Source organism: Trichomycterus rosablanca, chromosome 8 (assembly GCF_030014385.1).
Source record: "Trichomycterus rosablanca isolate fTriRos1 chromosome 8, fTriRos1.hap1, whole genome shotgun sequence".
NCBI lineage: Eukaryota > Metazoa > Chordata > Actinopteri > Siluriformes > Trichomycteridae > Trichomycterus > Trichomycterus rosablanca.
Genome location: NC_085995.1, coordinates 29438567 through 29464183, shown reverse-complemented (window position 1 = coordinate 29464183; position 25617 = coordinate 29438567). Strand labels below are relative to the sequence as shown.

General features: G+C 40.9%; 1 protein-coding gene across 1 annotated transcript; it reads right to left on the bottom strand.

The window, feature by feature from the left end:
- Window positions 1-8912: 8912 nt before the first annotated feature.
- ppid (peptidylprolyl isomerase D) lies at window positions 8913-23855 on the bottom strand. Its single transcript, XM_063000663.1, has 10 exons — window positions 23728-23855; window positions 21958-22098; window positions 21399-21505; window positions 19629-19817; window positions 18298-18420; window positions 17575-17681; window positions 16430-16574; window positions 13285-13371; window positions 11164-11206; window positions 8913-9344 (listed from the first exon to the last, which is right to left on the bottom strand). Exons 1-10 carry the CDS (start codon window positions 23810-23812, stop codon window positions 9256-9258), a joined length of 1116 nt encoding a protein of 371 aa, XP_062856733.1. The 5' UTR covers window positions 23813-23855; the 3' UTR covers window positions 8913-9255.
- Between the last annotated feature and the right edge of the window lie 1762 nt (window positions 23856-25617).

Here is a 25617-nt window from a genome sequence, read left to right as displayed (position 1 = left end):
CGATTTGCAGACGTTGTAATCGTGGGTGGTGGCCCTGCTGGCCTCTCAGCAGCCATCCGACTAAAGCAGCTGGCCAGTCCGCATGAGAAGGACCTGAGAGTATGTGTTGTGGAGAAGGCATCTCAGATCGGAGCTCACACACTTTCCGGGGCCTGTCTGGAACCCTCTTCTCTCTTTGAGCTGTTCCCAGACTGGAAGGAGAGAGGGGTACTTGCACATGCACACACACATCATGGATATCACACACACAGGCACAGTGACGCAGATACACACCACACCACAGATGCCACACACACACACATCATGGACATCACACAAACAGGCACAAAGAGACATGTCACACCATAGAGACCACACGTGCCACAAACATCACACAGACACAGACAGTAAAGTGGCCGCGCATGCCACAGACATGAAGCTGCAGACTGTACAGGTCACATACATGACACAGACACAAAGCCTCACTGTAAAGACACACTATCACAGATTCCACACACCGTCACTGTACAGGTCACAGACACAAAAACACAGAGACACGTCACACCACAGATTCCACACACACACAGACAGTAAAGTGGCCGCACATGCCACAAATATCACACAGACATGAAGCTGCAGACACAGACGCTGTACAGGTCACATACATGACACAGCCTCACTATAGAGACACACTATATCACATATTACACATGGACGCTGTACAGGTCACAGACATCACACAGACACAAAGCCTCACTATAGAGACACACTACATCACAGCTTCCACACACAGACAACACAGATGCTGTACAGGTCACAGACATGACACAGACACAAAGCCTCACTATAGAGACACACCATATCTCAGATTCCACACACAGGCAACACAGATGTCACACAGACACAAAGCCTCACTATAGAGACACACTACATCACAGCTTCCACACACAGGCAACACAGATGTCACACAGACACAAAGCCTCACTATAGAGACAGACTATATCACAGATTCCACACACAGGCAACACAGATGCTGTACAGGTCACAGACATGACACAGACACAAAGCCTCACTGTAGAGACAGACTATATCACAGATTTCACACACAGACGCTGTACAGGTCACAGACATCACACAGACACAAAGCCTCACTATAGAGACACACTACATCACAGCTTCCACACACAGGCAACACAGATGCTGTACAGGTCACAGACATGACACAGACACAAAGCCTCACTATAGAGACACACCATATCTCAGATTCCACACACAGGCAACACAGATGTCACACAGACACAAAGCCTCACTACAGAGACAGACTATATCACAGATTCCACACACAGGCAACACAGACGCTGTACAGGTCACAGACATGACACAGACACAAAGCCTCACTATAGAGACACACCATATCTCAGATTCCACACACAGGCAACACAGATGCTGTACAGGCACACACAAACAGCACAGAAAACACTGAAACTAAGACTCAGAGACAACATATAAATTGTGAACTGGCTAATCTGAATTGCCCGTTAACTGGTGCCTTAGGTAATTTTTTTTCTTGCACTGACCCTCTAAACCAGGGTTTGTTTTATTTTTTTTTTTACATTTTTTTAAGTGACCCACATTTTGTCCATGGTTTTTACTGCAACCCAGGCAACACAAACAATGCATCAAAACGAAGCACAAAACGAAATATACTTAATTAATGAGAATGATCTGGTCCCACTATGGTTTACAAGATGTAACATAAAGCCTCCACATGGGGGCGTTTGTGTACAAGTTCATTTTGTGTTTTAGTGCCTGGTAAAAAATTTTTATTTCCTTATTAATATTTTTCTCTGCAACCTAGATAGACTAGTCTGAGATTCCTCCTGGTGATAGATCGTGTAGTGTGTGACCCCCTATCGCCGATTAGTCGTGTAGTGTGAAAACCACGACTTAAAAGACTCCCGATTACAAGAGATCAAGTCGTGTAGTGTGAACTGGGCATTAAACAGCTTGTGAGAAAGAAATAGCAGGACTTAATATGGGTTTTACAAAAAGTTATTAAGTTAATAACACTGATTAAAAATTCATATAAGAATCCTTGAAGAGTGAATGGAAACCAAATGTCTCTAAAATTGTTAGAACAGTCATTCTGGCATTCAGAACTAAATGCTGTAGCTGTTTGCTTTGTTAATTAGGATTAAGAATTCTCAGACCTTTCTCATCCTCTACATACAAATCTCTAACCTGGTATTATTTTTCAGGCGCCTCTAAACACACCAGTTACAGAAGACAGATTTGCCATTCTTACTGAAAAATACAGGATCCCTGTTCCAATACTGCCAGGTACAGTAATATGACTTGTATAACACACCAGAATGACAACCACATGTAATGGCAATTTTGTCTTTAGACTCCTGTAGTCATGTTTTCTTTTTTTGTTCCCAGGTCTGCCCATGAACAATCACGGGAACTACATTGTATGTCTGGGTAACTTTGTACGCTGGCTGGGTGAGCAGGCTGAAGAACTCGGGGTTGAACTATACCCAGGCTACGCTGCATCTGAGGTCAGAAAATCACAACCCACAATCATGCACAATCTGTTGAATGGTCTCTAAGTGCCTTGCAATCATAGCACACGCAATAGGGGCTTGTACACTTATTCATAGCTACCAAACTGTCAGTACTGTAAGTAAAATACAAAACATAAAAATAATCATTTTAATTTACTAAGAGTGACTAATATCTGGGCCTAGTATACAAAAATGAAGCTGAACAGGCAGGTTTTGGTGGTCAAAATGCCAGATGTTTTCTGTGTAGAGAATTTTTTTTTTAGTAGTAATGATAAAGCCTGACCAGGCTGACTGACTTACTTTTCTACAAAACATTAAATTTTAATCCTGCAGCACCTAAAGGTCAAACACAGCCCCAACCATGAAACACATTTTAAACAACAAACCACCACGAAAGGTCCTGAAAATCTTAGAAGAGATATGACTGAAAGTTCACAATGTCTGTGTTTTGCATGGTTATAGGTGGAAAGAATTTAAAATGTAAACTTATGACCGGTTGGCTGGGCTTCATCTAGCAGAAATAATTGGCAGTGCCTGCAGCAGACACGGTTCTTCTAGGGCAGGATGACCGGACTATGTGGGTAGGGTCTTCAAACGCTGTGTTAGGACCCTGACTGGCAGATAGAGAGGCGCCTGTGCAGAGTGCATAGGTTAAAAAGGGTTTCGCTAAGGGCTGCTTGCGGGTCGGAGGAGGTGTGAGCAGCAATATACCCACCTCGACTGCAATCAGGGATCCCCAGCAGTGGAAGACACATTGACTACACTAAATTGATGAGGTGGGATCAAAATATAAATTAACATTTTTGTATTTTATACGGTAAATTCCAAAACTCCGCTCAATTTGCAGCTTGAACTTTGAGTCAAAATCAGTGGAAAAGTAGGTTTAAAAAATTATAATTATGAACAGGGATAATCCGCTAGCACACCAGCGCTGAGACTCTGAGCTTCTAGGTTTGAATCTCATGTCTGCTTCCGGTCGTCTGGGCTCTCTCTAGCAGGCACAATTGGCTAATGCCTGCAGCAGACAAAATTAGCTTCCAGTCTGCTGGGTGGGAAAGACCGGACTAAGGGATTGGGTTATCAACATTGTGTAAGGAGCTTGGTTGCCCAGTGTGCCTGTACAGATAGTGGAGGAGTGCAGAGATCGTGGCGTGGCTCTCCAAGTGCACACACATCGGAGGGAGTATGTGGCAGGCGAATATACACCCTTCTTGGATGCAGCAGATTGGCTGGGCTAATTTGGGGAAAATGCATAAAATGTTATTAATTGTGCTACTGTACCTTTTTGTCTAGAGATCTACAGATTTTATTCTGGTTTACTTAAAGGTGTATAAAGATTAAGCTGGCTTTTTAGTTATATTGTTATGATGAGTATTATGCACATATAATTACACACAGCGACATTTGTTAAAACCCTCTACCTGTCTGTGCTCCTACTTTTACAGGTTTTGTTTCATGAGGATGGAAGCGTAAAAGGAATAGCAACCAATGATGTGGGCATCGCTAAAGACGGCTCTCCAAAGGTTTGTCACTTTTCTGACCCCCAACTTTTCCAGCTCTTCTGCACAGTACATTCCAAAATACTTTTGACATCACTTTGTTGCCGGATTTTCCCCTTTATTTCCCAAATTAGTCATTTCTTATTCCTGATTGTGAATTGCTGCCACTTGCACAGCCCCCCATCTGATCAAGGAGAGCCAGACCAGTCCTGGAGATCACATTATGCAGTGGCAGCAAGAAGGGAAACTTTCTGACCTTCACCTCAAACATGACCAACGACGACCGGCTAAGTCGGTGGCTCTGCTGAGATTCAGATTCAAACGCGCCACTCGAGCGTCCTACTTTAGCCAGATTTACACAGGCTTTCCTGCAGGCTGAAAGTGATTCTCATATTAGCCAACGCAGTAAAAAATCATTAAAAAGTAGGACAGCATGTTGCCATATTATAATAATAAATGAACTGAGGTAGCTTTGTCAGCAACAGGGCGGCACGGTGGCTAAGTGGGTAGCACTGTTGCCTCACAGCAAGAAGGTCCCGGGTTCGATCCCCAGGTGGGGTCTGGGTCCTTTCTGTGTGGAGTTTGCATGTTCTCCCCGTGTTCGTGTGGGTTACTCCGGGTGCTCCGGTTTCCTCCCACAGTCCAAAGACATGCAAGTGAGGTGAATTGGAGATACTGAATTGTCCATGACTGTGTTTGATATAACCTCGTGTGAACTGCTGAACCTTGTGTAATGAGTAACTAGCGTTCCTGTCATGAATGTAACCAAAGTGTAAAACATGACGTTAAAATCCTAACAAACAATCAATTGTCAGCAACATAATTATTATGATATCTTAGGCTCATTGTTGATTCCTTGTGTCTCCTGCAGGACGTGTTTGAAAGAGGCATGGAGCTCCACGCTAAGGTCACTCTTTTTGGGGAAGGATGCCATGGGCATCTGGCCAAGCAGCTGTACAAACAGTTCAACCTCAGGGAAAACTGTGAGCCTCAGACTTACGCCATTGGCCTTATAGAGGTAACACATCTCACCAGGTCACACTTAAGTTTCAAGACATAAAGTAACAACATTTTTTATATTTGTCATTTAAATTTGACATTTTTTAAATAAAACAATAAAATCATTTTACTGGACAGTGTGGCACGGCAAATATAGTTACAATTTGAAGCTAGGACTCCCTTTATTGTGGTGGAGTAGCTGTGTCTATTTTCCACTGCTTCACGTTACTGTAACAGTAGGATCCGTTCTCTGCAGGTTTTGGGGGAGGACTGACTAACTGACCAATCAACTATGTTGACTTATGGGCAGTAGTGGCCCACTAATATTAAAAAAAGTGCATGCTAGAGGTTGACAAGGCTTTTATCGGCACTGCTGGCCATCAGCAGTTGCAGTGAGCACATTCAAACAGCAATACATTGATTTCACTATGGTGAAATAGTGAGCTTGTTGACTACATCAGGTCAAGGTTTAAACCCCATTGCCAAGCTGTCATTGTGAAGCGCTTGGGCAAGGTTCTTAACCCTAAATGTTCTGTATGAGTTCTAAGTGTTCAAAATACATAAATAAACTAAATATGCTTTTTTGCAGTTTTCCCACCAATTCCCTCTTAATCTATTTGTATCCAATTACCCAATTGCATTACGCTTCCCCTCTACTGATGTTGACCTCCACTCCTGACTGAGGAAAACCGTGACTAACACACACCCCCTTCGACATGTGTGCAGTAGCCAACTGCATCTTTTCACCTGCACGAGGAGAGTTCATATGTGGATCAGCTTTGCACACCGAGAGTCACACCCTGATTCCATTATCCCACGTTTGTGGACAGGTGCCATCAATCAGCCAACAAAGGTCATAACTGCATCAGCTATGAGAAATCCCCTCTGGCACCCTCCCTGCGAATGAGCTGTCTGTGTAGGCGCCCTGCCGGTAGCAGAGCCGAAATTCGAACTCACGAGTTTGAGATGTCACCTGTGTGTGTTGTGTTTAAAGTTTCTTACACCTTGTTAGAAAACCTGAATACTGTACATTATAAAAATGTCTTCCAGTATTGTCATGTTTTTTTCCTATATCGCTCACTTTTATTTCATAGACTTTTTTATTTAAAAATGCATACATTCACAGGACAAATGTCATTTTCGCTCCTTTAATGATGTTGTGATGTTAACACTTCTTTCTTTGTCCCAGTTGTGGGTTATAGATGAAAAGAAATGGGCCCCGGGCCGGATAGAGCACACAGTGGGTTGGCCTTTAAACCGCAACACGTATGGTGGCTCCTTCCTGTACCACCTAAATGAGGGAGAACCGCTGGTGGCCCTGGGGTTTGTGGTAAGTACATCAAACAAGCGTTATATTCACTGACATGGTTCGAGTGAAACATTTGTATGGATTTTGGGGGAATTCTGAGGTCTCACTGTCTTTCTAATTTTTTAAAGTTCTTTTTACCCAAGTGCCTGTCTCATTGAACATTTCCACTTCTTTGATCGGAATTGAAGTTTCTTATTGTCGGCTTTTATTTGTTATGCCCAAATAGTGCAAATAGAAGCACCACATAAATGTGCCACCTGAACAGCCATGTATTAATATTAATGGAACCATATTTGAACCATGAGTATTAATATGTAGTTAACCTCCACTCTTGTGAAACGTCTTCCACTAGGTTTTGGGCAATTACTGCAGGGATTTACCTCAAGAGCATTCATAATTTTTTTGAAAACAATGGGTTTGATGGGGCTGTGGTCAGGAGCTCTGCTTAGGCTAAAAATGCATTGTATGTTGTTGCATTTTCACTTCCCCTTGAGTAGAACGAAGTGGCCAAAACCATTACATATGACCCCAGACCATAATCTTCCACTGATTTTCACATTTGGCATCATGCTTTGAAAATCCATTAAAACCACATTTTTGTGTCAGACATATGATGTACTGTTATTTATCACTTTAGAGAATGCATCACCACTGCTTCAGAGTCCAAGGAAGATGTGCTTTTAACCACTGAAGCAATGATTTGACATTCTCGTGGTTATCTTAAACTTATGTACCAGGTGTTTCAATAGTTAACCGACATAAAAGTCATCGTTCAATTAATGCTGTCAGTTAAAATGTCATTTAAATTAATTTCCAACAGCTGAAGCTTGATTCCAATTAATAGCGCAACTGCAGTCTGTAGGGAGAAAGAACCTTTAGTGCGCATGTGCCAGCTCTGTGCACCTTGCTTTTGGAGTGCTTGCTTTTTTTTTTATTTATTCATACAATTTATATCATAAACAACAAAACTATTACACCCTAAATTCTGTGAAGCTGATTTGTGTCAGGATGGAGTATGACTGCAGATGTAATTTTACAAAAATAATTTGGATATTTTCCATCTTCTTGTATAAAAGCTTTAAAATAGTGATGGTATTTTTACATAAATTCACATACAGTATTTAGTTAAGGGAGCTTGAGTGCCGCAGTGGTAAATTGAACTAGCCCACAGAGGTTCTGTCCTAAATTGTTTCCTTGGTCCCCTTTCTTTTGTAGCTTTAATATCTTCCACTCTTCTGGGAAGTCTTTGTTCAAGACTAGAGTTTGTCTGTTGTAATTTGTGCCCATTCAGAGTCACTGAGGTCAGGCACTGTTGTTGGAAGGCTTGGCTTACAATCCAAATTTAATTCATCCCAAAAGTGTTAAGTTTGGTTGAGATCAGGGCTTTGAAAATGAAACTGGAGCTCCTTTGCACACAACTAGTCAAACTACACTGATCAACCATAAGATTAAAACCACCTTGTTTCTACACTCACTGTCCATTTTATCAGCTCCACTTACAATTCTTCAATGGTCAGGACCCCCACAGGACCACCACAGAGCAGGTATTATTTAGGTGGTGGATCATTCTCAGCAATGCAGTGACAATGACACGGTGGTGGTGTGTTAGTGTGTGTTGTGCTGGTATGAGCGCTGCTGGAGTTTTAAAATGCCGTGTCCACTCACTGTCCACTCTATTAGACACTCCTACCTAGTTGGTCCACCTTGTAGATGTAAAGTCAGAGACGATCGCTCATCTATTGCTGCTTATTGAGTTGGTCATCTTCTAGACCTTCATCAGTGGTCACAGGACGCTGCCCACGGGGCGCTGTTGGCTGGATATTTTTGGTTGGTGGACTATTCTCAGTCCAGCAGTGACAGTGAGGTGTTTAAAAACTTCAACAGCACTGTTGTGTCTTATCCACTCATACCAGCACAACACACACTAACACACCACCACCATGTCATTGTCACTGCAGTGATGAGAATGATCCACCACCTAAATAATACCTTCTCTGTAGTGGTCCTGGGAGAGTCCTGACCATTGAAGAACAGCATGAAAGGGGGCTAACAAAGCATGCAGAGAAATAGATGGACCACAGTCAGTAATTGTAGAACTACAAAGTGCTTCTATATGGTAAGTGGAGCTGATAAAATGGACAGTGCATGTAGAAACAAGGAGGTGGCTTTAATGTTATGGCTGATCAGTGTCTTTACAGAGCATGCTTTGTGCTCAGTGCTTGCTACAATGTTAAATGCATATAATAATAATACTTTCAATTTATCATTAACCTTACATAATTTGTATACACCTCTTAGCAATGGATGTGGTAGAAATAGCTAAATCATTAGGAGGGGTGTCCACTTGTATTCGGCCATATGGTGTATGCTCAGTTTAATGAGGAAAAAGAATACTGAATGTAACTCAGTAGGACCTTCATATCAAAAGTAATCAAGGGAAACATGATATACAAAAACTGATATACATAAATGTTAACATCAGGATCTTTTCGTATTACGGTTTGTACTGTAAAGTGCTGGTAGAATAATGTAAATTAATTTTACCAAATAAAACCTGGGTTCGTTTAAGATTTGGTTGGACTTTATTACATTACGCTGATACAGACATGTTGGAAACTTTGCTTGTACAGTATTAAATCAATAACAGCTAGGTCGGTATTGTTGTTGCTTGAACAATTACAGTAGTCTGGACATAACCAAGGATCAACCAATGTCCAATATGTTTGTTCTTCAACATTAATAAGCCATTATTCAATTCAAGTACTGTATGTAATCCATGATGGATCCTCTTCTCTTGTTTAAACTTCTTATCTGTCAGGTTTGAGAATCCCTGGCTGTGACTTTAGAGCAGATGACGGTTCACTTGTGTAGGTCTGCATACAACGACGTTACTCCTGAGCGTCTATGCGAACATCTTGGAGTAAATCTTCTTTTCTTTTTCCTTCTCCTCCTTTACTTTTTGCTTGACCTTCAGCATCTCGTTTGCAATAGCTGTAACGAGAGATTTTTCAGGCAGCATTAATTTGTGCAATAATGGGATGGTCAAAGGGATCTAAATATCTTGGGGCATTTTCACGCTTATGGTTCATTTGCTCTGGCCCGAATCAGTCGAGACCGTGTTTTTTTAGACTGCAGTTTACCTGGACTTTTAAAACATTATTACACTACAAAGGCCAAATTCATTAATATGGTAATATGGAGTTAAGGGCTTAAATGTCACAGCTGAGTATTATATAGTGTCCACATTAAAAATGCAACCTCACTATAAGCTTAACATCAAAATTTCTTTTCGATGAAATACAATTTGATCAGCTGATTTTGATCAAGTTTCCACTCTTTCCAAGATAGAAGAACCAGAGGGTTATTGTTTTATGACATATGGAGGAACACACTGGACTAAGACTTTAACCTGGGTCTCGAGGTTGACCAACCAGACTCGAACCTGGGTCTCAGTGGTGCCCAACCAGACTTTAACCTGGGTCTCAGTGGTGCCCAACCAGACTCGAACCTGGGTCTCAGTGGTGCCCAACCAGACTTTAACCTGGGTCTCAGTGGTGCCCAACCAGACTCGAACCTGGGTCTCAGTGGTGCCCAACCAGACTTTAACCTGGGTCTCTGTGGTGAGCAACCAGACTTTAACCTGGGTCTCGGTGGTGTCCAACCAGACTCGAACCTGGGTCTCGGTGGTGCCCAACCAGACTTTAACCTGGGTCTCAGTGGAGCCCAACCAGACTTTAACCTGGGTCTCAGTGGTGCCCAACCAGACTCGAACCTGGGTCTCAGTGGTGCCCAACCAGACTTCAACCTGGGTCTCTGTGGCGAGCAACCAGACTTTAACCTGGGTCTCTGTGGCGAGCAACCAGACTTTAACCTGGGTGTCGGTGGTGTCCAACCAGACTCGAACATGGGTCTCGGTGGTGCCCAACCTGACTTTAACCTGGGTCTCAGTGGTGCCCAACCAGACTCGAACCTGGGTCTCAGTGGTGCCCAACCTGACTTTAACCTGGGTCTCAGTGGTGCCCAACCTGACTTTAACCTGGGTCTCAGTGGTGCCCAACCTGACTTTAACCTGGGTCTCAGTGGTGTCCAACCAGACTTTAACCTCGGTCTCGGTGGTGCTCAACCAGACTTTAACCTCGGTCTCCGTGGTGCTCAACCAGACTTTAACCTTGGTCTTGGTGGTGCTCAACCAGACTTTAACCTGGGTCTCCATGGAGCCCAACCAGAATTTAAAATTGGTCTTGGTGGTGCCCAACCAAACTTGAACCTGGGTCTCGGCAGTGAGAATAACACACTGCTACGCCACCAGCGCACCTTGCATGTTTTGTGTAAACTCTGGCAGAACTGTTGATCTTTAGGATTTCATGCACAACATTTAGTAATCGCAAACCTGACCGCCAACAATGATGCCACCACTCACTCAGATCGTGTTTCTCTAATCTAATGTTTGATGTAAACATTATCTGAAGCTCTTTACCCATGAGTGAATACTTCAATGCAGCTGTCTAATACACTAGCACACTTTTTGACACCCAGCCAGCCAATAGCATAGTCAAGATTCGAATCAGGAGTGGAGATATCAGCTGCCCGGGTGTCTACACAGCTATGTTTGGGTTTGATTGGTGCCCTGTCCAGGGTATTCCTGCATTGCTGATGAAAACTTGATATGACACACAGAAGAACTCAAACTATTGAGCAAGAAATTAACAGAATATAGAGGGAACAGTGGGGATGAGACTCTGCTACAGAGCAAAATCTGTTTCCATTGACTCTGTAAATAACAGTCTGGTATGATTAGATTGAAGCTTACCTTTGTCTTCAGGTGCGCTCTCCTGTGCTTTCTTCAGATCGCTCTGAAATGTAAACATTAAAAAAGATCAACATTCTGCCAAATAGAAGAACATCAGACTCCAGTCCTCTTATATCACAGCCCTACAGAGATTCGTATCCCCTCTTATAAACTGCAAGCTCTGGCAGAACAAGCCTTTCCTAGACAGCTAATAAATCAAATCAGGTGTGCTAAATTAGGTTTAAAAACGTCTTTAGGTCGAGTCTTGACACCAAGAGCCTGAAATGTAATTTTTTACAACCATAGCAAAACAATCCCAAAGCAATTTCAGTTCTCTCACGTAAAAAAATCCACTTTTCTTATGGCAGCACAAACATTGCTTTAGACACCAATTTGAACAGAAAAATGGAGTCTCCCCCAAACATATATACCTTCTGGAAAAGCTTTTTCACAAGAGCTTGGAGTGTGTTGGTCTTGATGTTGAACAAAAAGGCCTAGTTTGCTATCGACATTCCAATAGACTATATGCACACTCTCTTCCAAACGGCAAGTCCAGTTATTTCACTTCTGGAGTTCGTTTTTAACAGAGTAGCCCAGTGCCCAGGCCTATGATCAACAACGTTAGTTGCGTTATTCAAGCATCATGCCAGACGTCAGCAACCAAGAAAAAAAGGGCTTCCAATTCTACTTTTCAAGCTACATCCACAATTATGAAGGTAAGATAAAAAATATTCATATTTTCCTGTTCTTTCACTCACTGCTTTATACTGATTAGAGTTGAAACACAGGGCGCAAGTCTAAAATAACATCCTTGGCAGGACACCAATTTATCACTGGGCATTGCACTCACACATTTACCCAATGGCACCTAGGAGCAAGGATCAAACCCTGACCCTAGGACCCATGTTATCTTGGTCATGTGTGGCACATAAAAAAGTCTTAAGCTTTTTTTTGTTAGTGTTTTTGCCATTTTACTCTATAATGCATATTTTCTCAGGGTAAGTCTCACTACACAGCTCACTGATGCTTATGAAGTTTTGTGAAAAGCCTTCCCAAAAGAGTGGAGGTTATTACAGCTGTTAAGAAGGTATCCACAAGGCATAAGAGGTCAGTGAATGGTTTTATGAGATGAAAATAACATCAATCATATGCTATGATCTTTACCAGATAGCAACACAATTATACACCTTTGGGAAATTTACTGTACACCCACTTTAGCATTGTGCTGTTTTAGATTGAATTTAATATTTGATAAATTGGCAGGAGTCGAAGGTAAATGGATTAGAATGTAGAAATGCATTCCATGTTTGTTTGTTCATGTGGGGATTTACCTTAGCTAGTTAGCGGTTACACAGACAGGAAGGCAGACTGCCAATGAACGTCAAGTCAAGTCAAATTTATTTATATAGCGCTTTTTACAATGGACATTGTCTCAAAGCAACTTTACAGAATCCAGGACCAACAGACCAAAAACCCCTATTGAGCAAGCCGAGGGCGACAGTGGCAAGGAAAAACTCCCTTAAAATTACAGGAAGAAACCTTGAGAGGAAACGGACTCAGCATGGACCCCCCATCCTTCCTGGGTGGACTGGAGGATACTTTAAATAAATAGGATTTACACAAATCATACAAACATAAAATGAAACTGAGCTGAATGTTATAACTAGCAAAAAAATAACTGAAGTTCTTCATTATTTAGTCCAGTCTGTAATAAAGCCCATTGTAAGTTCTGGACATTTTTGGAGCAAACACGCCAGGTTTCCATCACATCTAGTAGAAGCAGCATTGTTGGCATGCTGCTTGGTATATAACGTCCATGGTATAATAATTGTAACCATAGAATCTGATTTGGCCACCAATAAGTAACCACAAATTGGAAGCAGATGGTGCATATTTCCACTGGCTGTTCAATATCTGAACTGTTCAATATGTAAATTTTTAATGACTGTATCAAAACAGTCTCTGAGCAAATTTCAGTAAGTGCAATTCTAATTTTGCTGCGTTGCGTGTGTTAGTCAGGCAGTAACACTTGAGCACTGACAATTTTATGAACAGCATGGCTTTATGTATGTATTTTTAAAAGAACTTAGATATATAGAGCTCAGTGTGTGTGTGTGTGTGTGTGTGTGTGTGTGTACGTACCATGGCATTATTGAACTCCTTGAGGCCTTGCCAGGCTTGAGCTCTTCTGAACAAAGCTTTAGCATGTGTCTGATCCAGCTCCAGAGCCTGCAGAAAGACCAGACAACACACACGGATCACGTCATTATCCTACGTTCACAGCTGAGTTTGCTCTCTTTCAAACAGAAATGGAAATAAGCAGTGGTAGCTCAGTGGTAAGGGTAGTGGACTAGTCATTAGATGGTCACTGGTTTGAGCCCCACCACTGCTAACATGCCATTGTTCTACCCCTGAGCAAGGCCCTTAACCCTCAATTGCTTAAATTGTATTAGGTAACAACAATGAGTTTTGTTAGTTTACTTAAATACAGTAAAGGTGGCCAGGCGTTCAGGTGGCGCAGCAGTAAAAAGTGCTAGCACACCAGAGCTGGCATCTTGAACTCGTCATTTCGATCACAGCTCTGCTACCAGCAGGCTGGGCGCCCAAGTAAACAATAATTGACTTGTTCCCACGAAGGGTGCCGGAGATGATTTCCCATAACTGATGCAATTACGACCTCTGCTGGTTGATTGATGGTGCATGTACAGACAGCGATCACTGAATATCCATTACCCCACACTTTTAAATAACATTTTATTATTAACCTCACTTTGAACTAGGCGCACAGTCATGCTGGAACAGATAAAAAAAAGCCTTCTTAGACTGTTGCCTCAAAGTTAAAAGCATGTTTTATTTAATATGAAAGCATATTTTATGAAAGCAATAATAGCTGCAGGTTCACCACAGTAACATCACTAATGTTCTACCCATAGTGCCACAAGGAGAACTCCAGAAAATTTCAAGTAGATTTATGCTGGATTTAGTGCCCATAACTGCAGAAAATTGATCTCCATGCCAGTGTTTTCTGTGTGCTGCTGCGTTTCCTAGTAGACCTTGCTTCACCACTGAACCAAGATTATGCGGATGGCTGGGCACATGTGCATCATTTAACTGCAGAAGACATGGCACCATTGTATGCAACAGACAGAAGGTACCAGATACCCCAGGACTCCTTCAGTCTTGTTCTGCCTAGTCAGAGCTGTTTTGCAGCATGTTACGCAGGTATTCCTAATGTTTTGGCTCATGGGTGTAAATATTTTTTAATGTGTTTTAAGTAATACATAACAAACTCAGCATTTAATACAGTATTTAATATAAATGTATAACATTAAGGGTAAGCATCCACCCACCATAAACCCAGTAAAAAAGCTTAATGCACCAAAGTTGCTTAGTTGTGATCACTGATATAGGATGAGACATTTTTTGATAGTCATCACCACTGTATAGCCAAAAGTATGCTGTTTAAGCCACATCCCTTGCAAACAGGTGCATAAAATCAAGTCTATCCAATTAAAAATTAATGTATTAAATATACAGACAATAGACCTTTTTTTTTTTTACTTTCCCCAAATTAGCTTGAAGAGGGCCCATGCCTGTTACAGCACAAACACACTGCAACAAGTCTGGAATAAAGAGGTAACTGATTGCATATTAATGCTTATGGAATTTCCAACAACCTTATGTTAAGCTGTCCATATAATTTTGGCTACACTGTGTACATCAGCACTTTTAATTCTTATTTTCATTAGATTTTTTCTGTCACCTTTTACTTCTCTCTGTTTACTACCTGCCTCTGTGTTTGACAGCTGAGAACAATAAAACAATGATGTTCAACAATGATGTTCAATAATGAAAGCTTAAGCCTTCCCATTTTTATAAATGATCTTCTTCTTGCCTCTGACAACGGTCTTGTCTCTATCCTCCTCCTACTTGATCTCTCATCAGCATTCGACACAATTAATCATAACATTCTCTTGGCACGCCTGTCTGAGATTGGTCTCATGGACACGGCTCTCTCCTGGTTTAAGTCATATCTCACCGGCAGGTGTCAATTTGTTCGTATTGGTCACCACTCATCTGCTACCGTTCCGGTTCCACAAGGTGTTCCTCAAGGATCGGTCCTTGGACCCCTCCTCTTCACCATCTACATGCTCCCTCTTGGCCCCCTTGTACGCCAGTTTGGTCTGAGCTTTCATTGCTATGCTGACGATACTCAACTATATATTAGCTTCAAACCCTCTGACCCTGTGCCTCCCCCCTCGCTTACCAGTTGCATACAAAAGTTACATTCCTGGCTTCATAATAATTACTTAATGCTTAATGCTCTGAAAACTGAGTTTCTTTTTATTGGTCCGAAATCTGCTGTCTCTACTCTCTCTGATGTGACTTTTAATATTGGTTCCACTGCCATCTGTCCCTCAAATTGTGCTCGTAATCTTGGTGTCCTTTTCGATTCTCACCTTTCCTTTGACTCCCACTTAGCATCGGTCTCCAAATCTGCCTATTTTCACTTGCGCAATATCTCTCGCCTTCGTCCTTTGCTTTCACAAGACTCTGCTGAGACTCTGGTCCATGCTCTAGTCACCTCCCGGCTTGACTACTGCAATTCAATTTTATATGGGCTTCCTGCCAAAACCCTCCGCCCTCTCCAACGTATCCAAAATACTGCTGCTCGGATCCTTACATTTTCCCAAAAATATGACCATATTACACCTGTACTGGCTAAGCTGCACTGGTTACCTATCTCTTTGAGAATTAAATATAAATTACTTATACTTACATTTAAAGCGCTACATGGCCTGGCCCCGGTATATTTAGCTGACTTACTAACGTATCACTCTCCCTGTCGCAGTCTTAGGTCCTCTGACTCTGACTTATTGGCTGTACCCAGGTTCAAGCGGGCTTCTATGGGTGGCCGTTCATTCACCTGTGCTGCCCCTCGCCTCTGGAATTCCCTTCCTCCGGCTCTCCGCTCTGCGTCTTCCCTCACTATTTTCAAATCTTTGCTTAAAACACTTCTCTTTACTGAGCATTTTTCATAGTTTTTGTATTGTATTGTAAAAGTATTGTATTGTATTGTATTGTATTGTAAAATGTTGTAAAGCGTCCTTGAGCATTGAGAAAGGCGCTATATAAGTTTAACTTATTATTATTATTATTATTATTTTTATTAAAGGCATCTCTCAGGCGCACTGCTGTGGAATGATACCACCAATTTGTGCAGTGATGTGGCCTTTTTATATAGTCTGGTTGGAAGTGATCTGGTGTGTTTTATAAGCCCACATACCTCATCACAACTCTCAACTGCCTCCTGCCACTGTTGCAGTTTGAGTTTACAGGCTGCTGTGTTGAGGATGCAGCTCAGAGCGACAGGTTCCAGCTTCTTCTGTGTACTTTCATCATCCAGAATATTACCACACCTTTCTAAATACCTACAATTAAGAGCCAATCACAGTTCAGAAACGTAAGCACCTATACATTAATATCTTGAGTAGCAGTTTCATTAATATGGAAAAAAGGTGGAATTTTAATATACAGTAAAATTACTTAGAAGTTTATATCAAATATTATGTGTATATTTGAAGTACAGTAGTTGTACAGTGGATTCAAAGTATTCAGACCCCTTGACATTTTGCACACTTGACTGTGTTGTGATTTTAAATAGAAATAATTGCCATTTGTATCCATCATTCTACACTTATCACCCATAGATTAGAACTATAATAATCAGGTAACATTTAAAAAATTACCTTATTTAGATTATTAGTGTGCATGTAAACAGGCTCATTGATTTTGTCCTTTCAACACTACAAGTACCCTAAACATACGGCAAAAACAGAGCTGGAATGGCTTTTAAAATTCTCTAAATGTGGCCCAGCCAAAGCCTAGATTACAACCCTGTGGAGAGACTCTCACCATCCAATCTGAGGATTAGCCATGACGAATGGAATGAGATGAAGCCAGGTATTGAATAAATGGCCTAAATACTTTTGTAAATAAGAAAAACATATTTTACTTGTCACTCTTATATTATTTATGGCATGATCTGTGTTATGTTTAAGTCATTTTTTTCCTTGTTTCTATTTGTCCATTTATATTTTTGTTTTCATTTTTGTTCCTGCCAGAAAGTTTAGGATTGCTCTTGTGTTTCCTTGGTTGAAGGATTCTTCAACAGGTCCAGGTATGTGTAGCTATTGTCTCTCTTTGGTGTATTTGGGGCATTCGTTCAGAATATGCTTTATTGTGAGCCGTGTTTGGCATCTTTTACATGTTGGGGGCTGGAGTGAAACAAGAAAGTGTGCAAAAGTTCAAGGGGTTTGAATACTTTTTGAACACTGCCCTGGAATTATAGTAATTAACAAAAACAAACTGGTTGAATGCTGGTTTCTCCTCACTGTAAAGTCATGGTGAATGATTGAGTGAGGTGTTCACCTTAGTGCTTTGGAGTATTTCTTCATGGCAGCCTGCCAGTTCTGAGACTTGAAGAAGTTATTCCCGATGTTTTTGATGTCCTCAGCGACAGACAGGATTTTATCAGCCTATAAGATAAAGTTCAGCAACAACAACGTCAAAAAATCTTAATTTTTACACCAGAACTCCTCGGGTTCAAAACTCGGCATAGCCACCAGTTGGCTGGGCGCCATCTAGTGTGCATAATTGGCAGTGCCTGCAGCACATACCAATTGGCCACCGTATCTGCAGGGTGGGGGCCGGACTATGTGTGGGTGGGTGGGTGTGTGTGCTCTTCATACGCTGTGTAAGGACCCTGATTGGCAGAAGAGACGCCTGTGCAGAATGCACGGGCGAGAGGAGGAGGGCTGTGCGCGTGTCGGAAGAGGCGTGTACAGCGACGTGCTCTCCTCGGATGCAATCTGGTATCTCTCAGCAGCGGAAGACAAATTGAGTGAGATAAATCGGGAGGAAAATGCATTAAAAAGTATGTAAGTGATGGGGATGGTGGGAGTTTTACCATTTAAACTGTGCCAGTTCAATCCTTTTGACATTTTAGTAGTCTGAACTAGAAACGTCTCGTAATTAGCATATTTAATATGCAGCATGAATCTCAACATTTTAATTGTCCTTTGCCTAAACACCTAAGTGAACTCATCAGTTCTGTCTATACTGGTATCAAAAGAGAAAGTAATAAACACTCACATCAATAAAGTCTAGGTCAGAGTCCTCAGGGAAGTCAGGGTGAACGTCTCCAGAGCCATCGTTAGGAGCCACGGCCCATCCATCACCTGCTTTATGCTCTCCACACTCAACAATGATACACGGCTTATAGGGAGAAAGAAGAGAAGAGGAGTTGCAATTAAAAACTGTAAATGACAAGATTGGGCATCTTTATTTATCATACTACTTGAACCAGTATTCCTGTTCAGCATCACTGGACAAATCAAAACACCTGGAGGGGGCGCTAACGGTCCAGAAAGTTTCTGCAAATAGTGTGGCATTAAATATATTAGTATGCAACGCTTTCAAAAGAGCACTAAAATGTGGCATTGCCTGGGTGCCTACATGGACAATGATTGGCTCGTACATCGGGTCGAATGCCAGAGGGGATTCCTTATAACTGATGCATTTACGATCAATGGCGTGTGACTCCTTGTGCACAAGACCGAGCCCCATATGAACTTGTCCAGCAAAAAATAAACAAGTGAGCTGTAAAATAGGAACCGGGTTTGCATTATAGATAGCAAGTTTCCTCATGCTTGGATGGATTCATAGCTCTCAATTCGCCCTTGGATTAACAAAACGACAACCACTACCAGTGCAATATTGTGTAAACATTTCAAACAAAACTGTATTTGAATTAACTGTCAATACTGTCAGTTGGGGTGCTCGGGTAGCTTATGTTTCATGTGAAAAGCTTAAACGCTGTAGTAAGCGGCAACATGCACCTAGCGCAAGTGCAAATCGATTATTATGTGAAAGCCGCCTAAGCTCCATCACTATACTGTCTTTAACTATTTCTAATTGTCTAAACTGAATGTGGCTCACCTTGCCGCTCAGGTGGCACAGCGGTAAAAAGACACGCTGCAACCAGAGCTAGATTCTGAGTACGTCGTATCGAATCCAGCTCTGCCTCCCCGGTTCGAGGCCGAGTGGCTGTATGAGCAACGATTGGCCGGTTGCTCAGTTGGGGGGTGGGACAAAGAACCGGATCTGGGTCTCACTGTCAGAATGCGATTACGACCTCTGCCGGCTGATTAGAGGCGCCTGCACAGAGATGAAGGAGAGTGCCCTTAGGGTGTGTCTCTCCGCATGCAACGTTAGGTGGCGCCACACTCATCGATGTGTGGGTGGCAAAAATGCATCCGGCTGCTGCCCATGTTTCAGAGAGGATATGGGTTAGCTTCGATCTCCTCGGTCAGGGCAGGGTTTGGCATAGACAGAGAGGAAGCACGATGCAAATTGAACAATCGGATGCGCTAAAGGGGGAGAAAAAGGGGAAAAGTTAAAAAATAAAATAAAATGTGGCTCACCTTGACTGGATTGTCATCTTTGGTGTCAATGCTCTCCAGCATCTTGACCAAACCCATGCCCTTCATCACCTGCCCAAACACCACATGCTTGCTGTCCAAGTGAGATGTGGGCACAGTGGTGATAAAGAACTGCGAGCCATTGGTGTTGGGTCCAGCATTGGCCATGCTCAGCAGGCCTTCTTTGTCATGCTAGAAGAAGAAGTACTGACTGTTAAAATTCAATGCTTTTTAGCATTATATTTATAAAACAAGAATCTTCAATGAGTTTGGGGTAAATAAATCCGTTATTTGCAAAGAAACTACAAAGAGAAGTCTGCACAGAATGTTTCAGAACCAGGAAAACAATTTGCATCTTGCCATGGCTTTAAAAAGTGTAGTTTTTAATTGGCTGGAAGTTATTTGTTTGTTTGTGATGCCTCTCTGCATAGATTCAAAGCTAATGATCAGAATCCCATTATTACTGGCACGAAGAACTGAGACAATGTTACAATTACTGGCACTGCATTATATAACTACATTATGTAAAGCATGTCTTTAATCATATACATGTGCTCTAAAACATTCTTTATTGCCTACCATTTTGAACTTTTGTTCAAAATAATGAAAAGACTAAAAAAGTACTAAAAGAAAGAGTAGTGTAACCAATTGTGACACACAGATTTGTCTTCTTTCAAGCATCATACTGCTAATAAAGGGAAACTTTTAGTTTCTATTTTGAATGAAAGATTAAAAGAATATGCAATTCATTTACAGCTCGTTTTGTTCATGTTTATGTTGACTAGGTGCCAGTATTAGTGAACGGGACTGCATATTGTGCAATCCATCTATTTATCTATGTGGTTACACAGTTGCTCAAGCTGTGAGGACTGTAATAGTTACTAAGCAGTTGCAAACCAGTTAAGGTAGGGTCTGGTAAAATAAAAACAGCAGGGTGTAATTTCTAAATGACCTAATCTGTAATAGATGAACAATAATTACTTTTGCTCAATATAAGCAAACGATATGTTATATATCAGTGGTCCCCAACCAAAGGGCCATGGACCGGTCATTTATTACCGGGCCGCACAGAAAGAATAAATATTATTTATAATTATTAATTAATTATTAATTAATATAATTTATCTTTTTTCTGTTTTATTGACAGTCTGTGAAATTATATCTTATATGAAACCGGTCCGTGGTGCAAAAAGGTTGGGGACCGCTGTTATATATACACTATATTGCCAAAAGTATTCGCTCGTCTGCCTTCACGCGCATATGAACTTGAGTGACATCCCATTCTTAATTCATAGGGTTTAATATGATGTCGGCCCACCCTTTGCAGCTATAACAGCTACAACTCTTCTGGAAGGCTTTCCACAAGGTTTAGGAGTGTGTTTATGGGAATTTTTGACCATTCTTCCAGAAGCGCATTTGTGAGGTCAGACACTGATGTTGGACGAGAAGGCCTGGCTCGCAGTCTCCACTCTAATTCATCCCAGAGGTGTTCTATCGGGTTGAGGTCAGGACTCTGTGCAGGCCAGTCAAGTTCTTCCACACCAAACTCACTCATCAGAAGCGTGAATACTTTTGGCAATATAGTGTAGTTTGTCACCCGCTCACCACCTTAGCACTCTGTGCAGAGGTGACTCATCTAGCTTTATTATTTTCAGACTGTATCAAGTAGTTAGTGAAGTTTTGTTTAATCCTGTTCAGAACAATTATCTGGCAGTGATGTAAACAAGGTGGCTTGGTGATTTGACTCAGACACAATCCTTCCACTATATTTACCTTATAGTGGAAGTTTTCATCCTCAAATTTGTCTCCGTATATGCTCTCTCCTCCAGTGCCATTCTGATTGGAGAAGTCACCTCCCTGGACCATGAAATTCTTAATGACTGCAACAAAAGTGTTAATAATAAGACCAGCTATAGATTTGCAATTAAGTCAATTTGTAAAATGCAATAAAAACAAGAATCTGTAATTTGTTCATTTGCTTTAATCTTTAACTGACAATTACAAAGAAAAGATTGGTTTACACTCACTAATTTAATTGTATTTTGTAATGTAATCAAACCTGCAATTCACTCAAATACTGTGTTCATCACTTTCTGTTAGGCTTTTTAATAATTTGGGTACTAATTGTTGCAGTTTTGCAAGCGGATTGTGCCCATTCTTGCTTGATAAACTGTTGTCAGATTTTTCTCATCATGATGTGCTATACACTCAACAGAAGATAGATCTGGACAACAGGCAGGCCAGTCAAGCACACGTACACTGAGCCTTTAAAGCCTATTGTAGAACATGCAAAATGAGGGCTGGAATTTCTGGGACTATCCAAAGTACTTACTCCTGTGAAAAGGACATCCCTTGAAGTGGAGTGGTTTCCCAGTGCTTTGGCCAGTTCCCTTCTCGCCAGTACATAGAGCTCGGAAATTCTCAGCGGTCTTAGGGACAACATCAGCAAAGAGCTCAAACACAATGCGCCCCACTAAACAAACAAACAAACAAAAAATTAGCGTTGTTAAGTAACATTTTATTACCTAAGAATAATAAACATTACAGATTTTTGAGCGCCATATTTAAAAATATATATATTTTAAATATTAATATCAATACTTAAACATTAACATGCATAAAATGATACTTTTTTAGTTAGCAAAACCAAACAGAAGCCAGAAACATGAAACTAGTTTGCTATTTAATTTCCATAGCATTCTTATGTGTCTTAAATTTAAAATAGAGTTTTACAGCACAACGTGGGACATACAAAAACACATTTAGCATTCATAAATAGCACAAAAATGTAAGCAAAGGGAGAAACAAAATGTCATATAACAATGATTTGGCACACACTTTGGCCAAAAGTATGTGTAATTCCTTTATTATTAAGATCAGGTGTTTATGCCACACTTATTGCTAACAGGTGTATAAAATCATACAAAATGATATGATTCCAACTTGTAACAAGTCATTTGTCCTGTTCCAGCATGATTGCATTGTTTCCATGGCAAAGTCAAGAGATGAAAAATTCATAGACCAGAGACTTGAAGAGTCCTGACCTTAACTTCAGTGAACACTTTTAGGATAAAGAGGGATTTTAGATGTCGCTCAGGCTTATTCTTATGGGTCTGATGGATTTAAATGTGTTTAAGATGCTAGTCTGGTGAATACATACACATACATGTACACATACATAGATGCATGGAAGGATGCATGGAAGGATGAATGGACGGATAGACAGATAGGCAGACAGACGTTTAATTGATCCTGAAGGAAATTAAAGCACCAGTAGCATTGTACAACAATGAAGGTACACACTATAAAAAAATCAACAGTACGAATTCGAAAAACAGAACAAAAACAACAACAAACATTGAAAGGTTCTGTTCTTTACATGTACTGGATAACTTTTGCAATATATTGGATAGCTGTAGCAAATCCAGCACCACAACAAAGACTAATGTATGGACACACTCGAGGTATACACACACAAGTCTCTACAATGCAGTTATAAACGAAATCACTGAGCAAAGAATGAATAAATGAATGAATGAATGAAAGTACACGGTGCAGTGTTAAGTATAAAGTATATGGTAAAAACTAAATAGAGGTTAAACAGTAACGTGGTAAAGTGTTGCACATATATACCGGGTGGGAGACCATGCAGGTCATCGACTAGCACAACACCACTTATTTATAGACTAAGTGACCGGCTAAACCAGCTAGCAAACTATGACAAGCCGGTTATACCTTCTATATAATAGTATAATAACCTAACACAGTATACATTACACGGCAATATATAAAATACACGCTTATGCATGTTTACATAAGAGATAAACAGTTTAGATATAAGTATAGCTGTGAAGCAGAGTTGGTAAACATGCTTTACTACTGCTGCATTTGTACAGCACTGTAAGTTAAATTCAGACTTGGTTCTGTATTATCTAAAGTAATAATAAAATAACACCTCGCAGTGCTGTTAGAATAAATAAATCCTCCTTCTGTAGGATAAGCTGTGACAAAGAAAATTCGAGCTCTGTCTCTTGTGTGTTTGACGGTTGCTAACTGAACAATGGCTCATTAACTATGTATTTTATTATAGAAAATGTTTCACCTCTTTCACCGGCGATATCTATGTCAAAGAAAACCCGCGGGTTCTCATCAGAACCGGGTCTGTTCACCGGGGTTGGGTTGGACATTTCTGAAGTTATTACTTTAATCTAGAATTCTGATGCTGCACTACTGCTGAATGGAGGAGCACTGGAAGGTTCTTTCTCCACGCGACACACTTCACGTGGGTAAAACATTGTGTATGGAGCCCTCTAGTGTAATGGAGTGACTTAGTACCACAGTATGGGTTTTGTTTGTTTGTTTGTTTGTTTATTAGGATTTTAACGTCATGTTTTTCACTTTGGTTACATTCATGCAGAGGTGGAAAGAGTACTAAAATATTGTACTCAAGTAAAAGTACTATTTAAGCATTACACAACAGGTAGTTCCGACCTTACAATCTGATTGGTTGAGAAGCGTTCTAACTGTGCTGATATTCGTGAAAACAGCGCGGTCTTTTCACACCACAATGGTATTACTCCGCTGACGCGTTGCCAGTAACGACAAGCTTCATGCACACAAACGCGCATGCAGGCGACACAGCCTTTATTCCCGATAGCGTTTTAAATCCGTTATCTGATATACAATCTAGCGCATTATGTAGTGAACATGAATGCGTTATCCGATACACAATCTAGTGCACTATGTAGGGAACATTAATGTGTTTGTAACGCGAACAGTTTGCTTAATAGCCCAGTTAGCAGTTCTGTTCTCACCAATATCCTTTGGTGTGTGCAAGATGTTTTTTGTTTCTTTTTTTTCTCTTCGGAGGTTCTTGACTTTTTCTTCTTGTTGTTCTTACCTCACTGAATTTTTGCAACTTGGGATGTCTGCTTTGTAGTGTTAAACTTAATATTCGTTGTGGAACTACTTTTTGGCGGAAGGTATTGTCAATATTAAAGCATATTTATTATGAAATTCAGGGCGTCTTTGATTTATTTTCTTTCTTTATTTTGTAAAAACTGTTGTATAAAAGCAATAGAACACTTGAGGTCGTGTGTTATCGTGAATAACATCACGGCTGTGATGATCTACGGCACGAGCCGAAAGCGATAACACACGACCTCATGTGTTTTATTGCTTTTATACAACAGTTTTTTACAAAATAAAGAAAGAAAATAAATCAAAGAAGCCCTGAATTTCATAATAAATATGCTTTAATATTGACAATACCTTCCTCCAAAAAGTAGTTCCACAACGAATATAAAGTTTAACACTACAAAGCAGACATCCCAAGTTGCAAAAACTCATTTCAGGGAGGTAAGAACAACAAGAAGAAAAAGGCAAGAACCTCCGAAGGGAAAAAAGAAAAAAAAAAAACCTCTTGCACACACCAAAGGATGTGGGTGATAAGAGAACTTTTAGAAGCTGCTAACTGGGCTTTTAAACTAACTGTTCGCATTACAAACACATTAATATTCCCTACATAGTGCACTAGATTGTGTATCAAATCACTTATGTTCCCTACATAGTGCACTAGATAGTGAATTAGACTATTGGTTATGTTCCCTACACAGTGCGCTAGATTGTATATCAGATAACGGATTTAAAACGCTATCGGGAATAAAGTCTGTGTCGCCTGCGTGCGTGTTTGTGTGCAGGAAGCTTGTCGTTACTGGCAACGCGTCAGCGGAGTAATACAGTTGTGGTGTGAAAAGGCCATGCTGTTATCACGAATATCAGCACGGTTAGAACGCTTCTCAACCAATCAGATTGTAAGGTCGGCACTAACTGTTGTATAATACTTGATACAGCAGACTACACACAGCTCACCAGCAGTGGCGGAGCCAGACAATTTTCATAGGGGTGGCCAGACTGAGACCATTGCTCACACAGGGTGGCACAGAAACTGATATCTTATTTTTTTTTATGTGGCAAGTTGCTGTGGATCTAG